At 31.8% G+C, this 11,667-nt stretch overlaps 1 protein-coding gene across 1 annotated transcript; it reads right to left on the bottom strand.

Annotated features, from left to right (window-relative positions):
- Window positions 1–2,679: 2,679 nt before the first annotated feature.
- Window positions 2,680–5,860, bottom strand: LOC128988981 (uncharacterized). The gene is made up of 2 exons (XM_054410817.1): window positions 5,746–5,860; window positions 2,680–4,268 (listed from the first exon to the last, which is right to left on the bottom strand). Exons 1-2 carry the CDS (start codon window positions 5,755–5,757, stop codon window positions 3,498–3,500), a joined length of 783 nt encoding a protein of 260 aa, XP_054266792.1. The 5' UTR covers window positions 5,758–5,860; the 3' UTR covers window positions 2,680–3,497.
- Window positions 5,861–11,667: the final 5,807 nt, after the last annotated feature.

Below are 11,667 nucleotides of genomic sequence, written 5' to 3'. Positions count from 1 at the left end.
TTCAAGTTTAAATTCATTGTTGTAATTTCACTTAAAATGTGTTGTTTTTAAACCAACGGGAATCAGTTTCAATCCCCTACTGGGTGAATATAAATTTTAACCAAACAAATTGATTCCATAATCCGTCGTTTCGAAGTTAATTCCAACCCGATTTTGATGTAAAACTGTCTGTATCCAAAAACAACGTAAATGAGCTTACTTATAAGCCGATGTTTGTAAAACACTCCAGGGATCAACTGAATGTTGATTTCCTTGCTCCAATAATGTAAATTATGTTTACAGTTATTCTGACAAAACCCTACTTGTTAATTAACAATTACGTTTCAAAACAATTAAACAATCGTTCTCGGTGTTTAACAACATTATCAAATATAGTCTCTGTTCAATAAAATGAACGGCGTCCCTCAGAGACTTGACCGACGATCCTCCCTCACATCCACGCGGTTTGGAAACGCCGATTGAGTTTTGCAACTAAATTGAATTAACCATTCGATAAAATATTTGACCTGGTGTTTTTGTTTAAATCAAAAACTGAATACAGAAAAGCGTCGAAAGCCATTTCTTGGATTGATTGTTCCGTTCACAATTTATTACAGTAAAATTAATGCGTACTTTATTAGAAAATTAAGAATAAAACTAAAGCTATACTCGTAACTATATACTAGAAATTGACTGCTCAACTTCATATTATAAGAATGACATACAAATAGTTTGATGTTCACATTAGGAACATCACTGATTTTATATAGTTGTGAATACTTACCATAAATTAGTTATTCGGACCTGAAATTAAGATACTTTACCCCCTTTGCCCTTTGCCTTTTGTTTGCAGAGTTTTTTATTGATGCTGTACCGGTAGTCACAAACACAGGTTTTACCCTACCAACAAATATGTGTAAGTGATATAACTGCAAAATATCTGCCTCAAATAAGCAAAATTAAAGTTTGTAAAGCTTGAAAAACCTTTAGGTAATTTTAAATAAAGATATCTGGAAATTAACTTTTATTTTGTTTTTAATAATTAAAAACTTAACGTTAATAGTAAAGTTTATAAGCGTTATTTATTTCAATTCCAAAACAATATGATCATCATAGTTAGTAAGCTCACTGACGAAAAACAAACAAGCTACTTATACGTTAAATACTCCCGCCGCAGCAAACCTGCCGACTAAACGTATTTCTATTCGTCCGAAATGATTTTCATTAAATCTATTTAAATAACCTTGGTTTGCTGCTACAAGGAAACTAGTTAAGTGTGGTTTTTAGTAAAATATTACCTTAATAAAAAAAAAATTGTCAAGTTTCATCAAAATGTATCCGTTAACGAGTAAACTACATTTTACAATATTCCCTATAAGAATAACATGGGAATTTAAATTTTACAATGTTTTTAATTGTCTTTAATACCACTAACCGTAAAAAAACGCCTTGATATACTAAATTATTTGTTTTTAAGCACCTAAAAAGGTCTAGATAGAAATTGGGAACTTTGTGTTTTGAGGGTCCAAAATAAGAAAAACCAATTTTTACCCCCATAAAGACCCCGTTCCCGTGGTCCGATCATTCTGGTTCGCGAACCCATTCAAGCGTATCCCACCTTTACACAAAATTGTATCAACATCGGACAAAAATTATTTGAACTATCGTGTTCACGGACACATATATAACATTTACACTTAATGCTCAGGTGGCATAAAATTGAATATAAAAGATAAGATAAGATAAGAATATTATTTTATTTCCAAAATTACAAATCAGATATTACAATCGTGGCGTAAAACAAATGTACAAAGGAAAAAATCCCCACAAAGCTTAACCCTCTTTTTTGTACATCTGCGTGTGGGGAGAGTCTTCTATGTCGCTCACCACTTCATGGACAAAATAACAAAATAAAGAAATAATTAAAATAAAAAGAAGTTAAATGTTTTGTCATATCTTTGAAAAAAAAAACAAATACTAAATTGAACATGAACAATTACTATAGAATATATATATATGCATCTGAACGGATGGTGTTTTTTTCCTCTAGGACCCTCAAAACGAAAAAGTAAATCGGCCGGGTACAGGTCATACCATGAGTACTACGGCAATAGTTTTTTTCCTATATGGGAAATTCGCTAAAACAATAATTTTGAGAAATTTTTCTAATGTAAATAATTCCAACTTCCTAATGTTTAAAATCAGAGGATTGGTCTAACTTCTTTCAGAATGTGTATTTAACATATGTTAATATTCTTTATAAGAGTTTTCTACATATAAACAAAAAATTGATTCTGGTTTACACTTTTACAATAACCTGCCTGATTCCATAATCCACCTGTCTGCACATTCTCTCAGGTCATTTAAACAAAATTATTTAAGCTGTTATGTAACAAAAACAAATCAAATTATGAAAACAAAAATTACAAAACAGTATTCTAAATAGTAATGGATCTCCCCCACTTAGGCGAAGCCTATGCGTAGTGAATGTGTTATAACCAGTCCATCCATATTCTACAATATAACACCATTATAACAGTTATTACTCTACATACAAATTACACATTTACAAAAAGGGGAAAAACAATTTTACTAGGAAGCCACAGTAGATAACGTAAGCATTATGGAAGTATTTAAAAAGTGTAAAGTGTAAGAAAAAAGAAAGTAATAATAGTAAATGTTGCTATAAGTATAAACAAATGTTGCTATAAGCTAAATGACGGTTTCCGCTGACTTTTGTACGGCTTAATTTGTATGTTGGTATTCTTAATAATTGACACTATTCTTGTATATTTTTACAAAATGAATAAAGGATGATTTGATTTGATTTGGTGAATGGTGCAAATACACCTAAGCCTCAAAATCCAAAGAGAAAGCTAACTTTTGACTCCAACTGTTCACTATAGTTCCTGTATTGTATAATAAAAAAGTTAGGTACTCCGTTTTATGCATTGATTTTTTTTATTTATGAAATATCTTGATAGTTATTATCGATAACGATAAACACAAAATTGTTCAATATAGTATTGTATGGTAAAACATTACACCATTTGGGCGTCATGTTTGGGATGGGGGTGGTTTGTATTACTGAAAAATATGTAGGTTTTTGGTTTTTATGGTAATATTTCTATAACTATGCTGTTTAACACTTAACACACTATTTAATCAATAATCTAGCTGTTTACAAATTAATATATGCATGATAAGTTACCTTTCACTTCGGTATTAGAGGTTAAAACATTTTTTGCTCATTGAACCATAGATACTCCACAATGACAGCATACATATTACCTGTTCACAAAGAAGGTTAACATCTTTACCCTAACCTTAAAAATATAATAAAAAATACATAACATAATAGATTGTTCAAGTGTTATCTTGTTGAAGAGGCTGGTATTGTACCCAGCTTAGGGAGGAGACCCTGAAATGTCAAAGATTCATACACAAAACTTAAACAACTTAAAATCAAACACAATTTGAACAAATTTCATGATAGTAAGGAGATTTTACTTTTGGAATTAAAAAAACGTAATCTCACATGCAAGATTTCCTTTATCAGTAAGCTTATATAAGGCACTCTGTGGAATCCTCATGCAATTATTTTCATCATCTGTGTTACTTTTCTCCCCTTTTTCAGAACACTTCACCTTAGAAGCCTTTAATGTAGACACATATACAAACTCACCCTTTTCAAACTTGAATCTTACAAAATATTCTTTTTTAAACTTCCCAATTGGAGTTGCTTCAAAGGTAAGTTCGAAATTTTTCTGATTTAAATTTTCAGTAATCCAGAATATATTGTCAAAAACGAAGATGAGATTATGATAAATGCCGTATTCCTCAGGATCAAACTGTCGCCAAGTCCAAGGATAAGATGAATTTGCTTCATACTTATAGAGTGTGTCACAATGCTCTTTCTCATAGTGATCCATCAGTTTTATCGCAGGAATCACAGTGTTGCAATCGGTTTCCCTACACTCTACAGGTCTAAATCCACAAAAGTCTTCATGGTCACTCCCGGGCTCCAGAATGTCTTCGCAACCATCTCCATTGTACTTGCACTGTCGAGGAAGGGCTTCCAAAATGTTTTTCAAACACACAGGATTCTCTGTTGTAAATGGACCCTCGCATGTTGGGCAGTCATTTAACTTCTCGCAGCAGCAGTTACAAACCCCATGGCCTCTGCTGCATGTCTTAAATGGAATTTGGATTGTATCCAGACACACTGGACATTCTACAATCTTTTGCAGAGTTGACGTGATGTTCTTCCATTTAGTTTTAAAGTTTTCCTAAAAAATAAAATGAAAATTTATGGTATCATTATCATATATTTTACTTCAATTAGTCGTTCTAACAAATGCATGGTTTTTATTAATACGTTGATTGGTTTCTAAGTTCATAGGGTATATACATACATACGTATTTCCTCTTTTATAGAAATAGATATTTTCAAACACAAAAACCATTTTACTGCAAGGCTTATTTTAATATGTAGGACTAGATGCCATGGTATTTAAGTAGTTTTCCTCCTATACAGGGAGAGTTCAAAAAATGTAATTCATTATTGCATTGACGGAATAATACAGAAGTAGATATTTGGGATAATTGGATGGGTACTATAGTAGACATCCAATTTATACGGACCAGCTTTCTCCAATTTTTCATAAAAACAACCGTAATTGTATGAGCCAGTTATATAATTCGCTATAATGTTATAAATTTTTTTGTACCTTATTTTTTGTTGCTGGCATAGGTTGATCTTGATAGATCATAATAGTTGCCATTGCTCACAATAAATAATTTCACTAGCTTGACTTAGTAAAAAAGTTGGTGTATTCAAAAGGAACCAGTAATTTGCATCAGTAGGCCTACAATATATATGTCAGTGGCTCACATCAACTACGACGATTTTGATAAAAAAAAAATTGGGATTTGGGGATGGAATGTCTAGATTGTATAAAGAGTCAACCTTTAGCCATTTAATGTAAGTACAGTAGAAACTCGATAGGTCGACACTCCCCATCACTGAAAAGCTGTTGAATATTTACTAACTATTTTATACATTAAGAAACCAAAGAATGTACAGTAGAGATGTAAGCTAATTAGTTTATTTATTATTATCATGTTTTATACTATTAGTTTAATTTGTTTGGCTTGTGTTTTAAATACACCCTATCTGTAAATGTTCAACATAGGTACATCCTATAGTTTGACATTTCGATTGTTTATGGTATTACTTATTGTTAAAATAATAATAGTTTTAAAACACCCACTTTTAAAAGTTGTTAAACCTGGTTTTAATGTTATACAATCGATTGTTTTTACAGGTTCAAAACTTCATCTATCCTTTTTTTGTTTGAAAAAAAAAAACTTAAGCAAAGACCAAACACTATGAGGATACACAGCAACAAAAAAGACACACTTACCACACAAATTTTGAACATTTTACCTTCTTCACCTTCTTTAATTGATATGTTCATTTAAGACGTCTATTTATTACTTATTGAATAATTAGACAATATGGATCTCTTTGTAATTTATCGGTTTACAGACAAGATGTGAACCACACTTTAATATCGTCAGAAAACGTTATGGGAAACTAAACATATACCTACTTGTTTGTGGTGACCATAAAGTTATTAAATTTCCCCTTTAACAATCACAAGGATAACAACTCAATCAAGTCTGAATGAAATAATAATATGATTTTAAAATAGTGCTAGACATAGACAACCGTGAATGGATTAACCTTAAAAATAAACTCACCGACTCTGCCATGATTTGGACACAATTTTATTTCTTCCACTAGGATGGATTGTGTTATGAATTAGTCAGAAAACACATATCACTTTTAAAGTTAAAGACAGCATAATATACTACTGATTAACTTATGAAGGAGGGCTGGCTTATCTAAGGTGGGTTAGTTGATAAGGTAAGTGTTGATAAAATAAATTGACAACTGATAAGTTAAGAGGGAATTACTGGCATCAATTTATTTCCATTATCATATAGAATGAAATAACTATTCTCCACTTACTCGTCTCTTTTCAGTCACGATGAGATCCATCCAATATAAACAACTAACCTAAACTTAATTTTGAAATTTGTTATCACAATCCTTATCTGTATATAAATCCCAAATAATCATCTACTTTAAAGATATATCATCTATGAAATAACGAACAGCTGTTCGGATCAAGATTATTTTTCCTAGCTGTCACTGATATGTTTACAAATGTTGTTTACAAATACCGCAACCTTTTTCAATCACGTTTTGAATGTAAATCCCAAGTGATTAAAAACGTTTTTCTTACATAACGGATTTAATTAATCAAAAGTGCAATAATATAGTGTAATAGTGTAACCGTGTAAATGAAATTAAATAACTAGGCATCATCCAGTTCAGGAACCAGAGATTCTTTGTGTATAAATTGTTCTTGAGTTTTGATAACCAGAAAGAAGACCTTGAATCAGTGTTGTATACGGCTGGGAAACTTTAAATTTAATAATGATCGTCGCCAATGGCTTAGAAATATGGTTTCCACTCATTGACACGGCGCTTCAATGGCGGTTGTGTAAAGTGGTAAGTAAAAAATCACAACTGCAGTGGTTGATTGTAACAGAGGTTTACGGATGATGCAAAACTCGCTTTCCTAATGTGTTATTTTCTGTTCCTACCATTGACTATATATATATATAGTCAATAGTACCTACTCACCGTGTGATGCAATCGCTGGACCATACAGCCATGCTCTTGGGTACGTATGCCTACCCAATTATTCATAACAAACTGTTCGACGACGATCCTTGATACTGGTACTTTTCCCTAGAATACACGGCCTACCTACTTAAGAAATAAAATTACAAACGTCCAAAAACCCAACGTTGTGTGATTTTTGTCACATTTCCTTCTAAGATAGCCTTTACCAATCATTGTTTAGAGAATAGGTAGGCCTACGTAGGGCCTAATCTATTAAATAACAAAAAGTTGTTTGTATGAGGTTGTTTTTTTTAAAAACTGACACCGATAAGTTTACATTAAAAGTTGTTTACAAATAAAGCAATTATTGGGAAAAAACTTTGATTGCCGTTTTAAAACGTTTTACGAGAAAATCAAAAACCAAGAGATCAATAACCTCGGGACTTGATTAACTCATATAATTGGTCGGCTGTACTATAGTTCTCAACTGTGAACGTTGGTTTTTGGTACCGGTTCTATTCCTTAGAACCGTTGGTACTGTTCGTAGTAGCAAGAATCATTTTTAAGTACCAACACATCACTGTACTTTACAAATTAGTTATCGTTGGTGTTGCACCTTATTTATTATTACAGGCGTATTCAATTTAATTTATGTCTTAACTGTACAATTTTTGCTTTTTCTTTCTTGATTCCAAAATGTTAGTTTATGCTAAGAAAACGATAACGCACTTTAGTAAAACATTTATTCAGCTAACCATAATGAATTGTTTAAACGCTTTACGTTGTTTATGTATCAATAGTTCGGGGCCTATTTTGGTAATATTTACTATAAATTACCAATCGTCTATACCAGGGTGGCTGGACCACCCTGGACCAGTCGTCTTCATTTCATATAGTAAGCCGTCATTTCGGGTCATCATCGGTCCAAGCAAATATACATTGTTATGATGAAATTTGATGACATTAACAAAATATTTTAGATACTAATTTTACAAGTACTTTGTTATGCTTAAAGCGTAGCAAACCCCCTAATTAAGTTCTGTATTTTTGTGTGTATGTCTGTTAGTAAAGCATTAATGTCCTTATTTCTCAGTGTTTCACGGAAAGGACAAAAGTACCTTTATAATGAAAATGTCAACACGAATAAAGTGTTAAATTGGGAGGTTGAAGTAGTACCTTAAATACTTTTAACCATTGTGGAAGGTAACTTTCAATTATAGGCCTACATTAGGGCTATGCCTCATAGATCTATAAAGCATTTTTTAGTTTAATCATTGGATTTAACATATGGACCAACACGACCCAGGTTACATTTAATTTCGAAGCATTTGTTTTGGCTTGAAACTGTCAGATACTGTATTTGCGAAGGTTTATATACTGTATAATAGTTTTGCCAGCATATCTGAAAATATGCAAACCAAATTCTGTTCTTAATAAAAAGGTTTCAATAACTGACTACAATAAGATCCCCGTGCGTAGAACGGGCACACAGCTAGTATATATATATATATATATATATATATACAGGGTGACAAAAAAGTCTGGAAACGGTTTAATATCTTTTTAACTAAGTCCGTTAGAAAATTCAAACCTTTCACATCAACTTACATGGATGAAAACTACTTTTTGCAATCATTGCCATTATTTCACCTTCACCAGGGGACGGCCCACGAGGAGTAGGTACATAATCTTTAATGTAAGCATAGGTTGATATGCACATCATTTAATAGGTCTAGTCAAGTGGAGTTTATTGCCGGAAACCGCGTCAAAAAAGGTTCATCCGTTACAAAATGGCGGCAGTTCAAAGTTCTTGCGGAATATAACTGCAGAGGCCTTAGTATTGGTAAATACTCATAGTCAACATTAGCAGGGAAATCTGAAACCCGGTTAAATTTGTTTTGAAGATTGAATACTATTATTATATGAGCTAGTTGAATTTAAAATACAGTTTAAGCTCTCAAGCTAATGTTTAATACGAGTATTTGCCCATACTAAGGCCTGTGCAGGTATATTTCACAAGAACTTTGAACAGCTGCCATTTTGTAACGGATGAACCTTTTTGGACGCGGTTTCCGGCAATGAACTCCTCTTGACTAACCCTTTAAAATGGTGTGCATATCAACCTATGCTTACATTAAAGATTATGTACCTACTCCTCATGGGTCGTCCCCTGGTAGAGGTAAAAAAATGACAATGCTTGGAAAAAGTTGTTTTCATACATGTAAGTTGATGTGAAAGGTTTGAATTTTCTAAAGGATTTAGTTAAAAAGATATTAAACCGTTTCCAGACTTTTTTGTCACCCTGTATATATATTACTGCATTCAGTAGTTTTAACCTGTTACTGTAAAATATATCATTCGTGATAATCCTAGATTAATGTTTAAAAAACCAAATTGCAAGTGTAATGTTGCAAAACTGTTTCCTTTAAATGTGATTGATGTAGCAGAGTCTGTACAAACAATATAATTATGATTAACGATCTGTACATAATGATTAAGGTTGCCAAGGGGAAGGAAGAGTGCTGTTTAGTACAAAGCTTACATCTTTCTGATGATTTATTACAAATTTAAATTAATTTTGTAAATGATCATGTATTATTGTTTAACATTTGGAAAATTCCACTATTCAACAGAAATACACAAATAGCCCAAAGGGTAAATAATATGATTAACTCTAATTTCGTAGTGTTAAAATATATTTATCCTAACAACCAATTGATTAAAATATGGTTTTAAATATTTCATAACTATTTTATGTGGACACAAAGCCAACTTATTGTTTTATCATTATTTATAACGTATAAGGAAAAAACAAAGTAGTCGTCTACATTCTATTCTCTGAATATAAAATTAATTTATATTTCAAATATAATTGATTGAAGTTCCCTGCATTATTTTACTCATAAAAATACTATAACTCCATCGATTCTGAAAATACAATCACGTTTCCTTTATATTTTAAATTAAAAATAGAAGAACGAGCCAATGTTATAAACATTGTTGGTATACTTATTCGTGACATGTGTTTACTTAGCAAACACTAGCATACTGCGTTCGTGTTAAGGCAGATTTTTTTTCTTTTGGTTTGTATCCTGGGTTAGCTTAGTGGTTATTGGTTGGTTGGTTGATGAGTAATCACTACAGTTCACCCTTGCAATGTCCCGGCTGACTCATTGCTTTGTTAAATACTTGCCACGCACAGGTCTTATTTGTCCATCGGACGGGGGAAAGACAAGGTCAAAGAGACCATTAACCTCTTTCTGAAAATTATGATGTCCGTCGGCAGTGGATTAAAACAGACAGTGAGAGGCTATATGAGGCTAATGAGAAGACTGGGGCTGTTATATCAATCGCAATCGTATTTACATATCCTAGGGTTATAGTAATCACCTAAAGAGGTCGCTGGGTCGATCCTGACAAAAGTGTGTAGCTTTTTGATAGTTCGAAACTGGACCCAGTCTGCACTCATACTTCATAATTATGCTAATGATTTAATTACGGTGGTACAATCTTAAAAATTAACTAAATAACTAAATATTATTTAGATACATAATTATATTTAAGAATAAATATTGAATTTCCACAATGGGATCAATAATAATGAAAAATAACTTCATTGTGATTTCAACATTAGATATAGTTTTGAGTTTATTAAATTCTCTATTCCTGTAAGTGCAGATGCACTTCCTCTGATTTTTGTGACTACTACCTGTCAACAGTCAAGAGGGTTTGATAGGGGAATCGAAATAATTCTCTTTGTACAGTTATGTAATATTATCATCTCACAATAGTTTCCCTCTGTTGACGAAGCACTGTTTTTGGCGTCTGAATTATTGTAAATGTTACGTTTTCCTACCTTACATCAATGAAAAAATTAACTTAAAAGTTGATACGTAATAGTTCTCTCCCATTATCAGCTATTTTTTTTTTGTATCCAACATTTTATTAAGCATTATCAATTCTATATTTTATCTACTAAAATGCATGAACACGGTTATTACGAATTAGTAAGTTATCATTAAGTAACTGCTACGAATCCGTAACCATGATGACATAGCAATTTATGTTTAAGTAAAGTAACGGGAAATAAAATAAAACAATATAAATCTTCCTATTTGGAAACCAACAACAGATCACCTTCCTACTCAGCGATGTTTTCCGAATTAATAATTGAATTGTTACCCAGGAGGTCTAATACAAATCTACTACACTTTTCACTCCCTGGTATAAACCTATGTTTAGTCCAATTAGTGATTAAATGGCTGTATTTTTTACTTCTATATGGATTTAAAAAGGTGTCATGAACCTAAAAATATAGCTTATCAAGGATATCATTCTCTAATACTGTACTCATTTCTGCTCATCTACTGCCTCTACAACTCCTTGTTTATGTTAGGTCCACAAGATATCTCAAGATCTCAGGAAAAGGGTTTTAAAACATCGAATAAAACCTTCTTTATATGTATGAAATAAATTTGTGTTATAACTTAACGAAAATTATAAAGAAATATAAATAAGAATAGACTTTTAAAATTACATCTCATAATTTAAGACAAAAATATATGTTTTACAAATAGTACAAAAAAATGAAAGACATCGAACAAACCGCTACAGATGTGCTTTACAAAGAATCTTTTTAGGGCCTCAAACGACCTCAAGTCCCAAAGGACTTCAGAATGTGGAATTACATTATTGGTTTTCTACTGAATTCTCGAAACTACTTCGTCTTTAAACCGGATTTGACTATATTAGATTATGTTTAGTAATAGCGTCCTATACTATAGATCTTAGCCTTTTTCTAAAGTCTCTTTTCCTTTAAAACTAAACCAAATATTGGTTTGCACAAGTACCTGCTTGTTCTTATATTGTTTGTTCGTTCTTCAGCGTTTATTCCTTCTTGTTCAAAATTAATAATTTTGAACACTAGCCTCAATGTATAGTGTGTACCCCTAAAAATATTCTTGTACGTATAATTTAAAACATATTTT

This window comes from Macrosteles quadrilineatus, unplaced genomic scaffold, assembly GCF_028750875.1.
Source record: "Macrosteles quadrilineatus isolate MER2022 unplaced genomic scaffold, UCM_ALF_1.0 Scaffold_3__2_contigs__length_128488019, whole genome shotgun sequence".
Classification (NCBI taxonomy): Eukaryota; Metazoa; Arthropoda; class Insecta; order Hemiptera; family Cicadellidae; genus Macrosteles; species Macrosteles quadrilineatus.
This window is presented reverse-complemented; position numbering and strand designations above follow the sequence as displayed.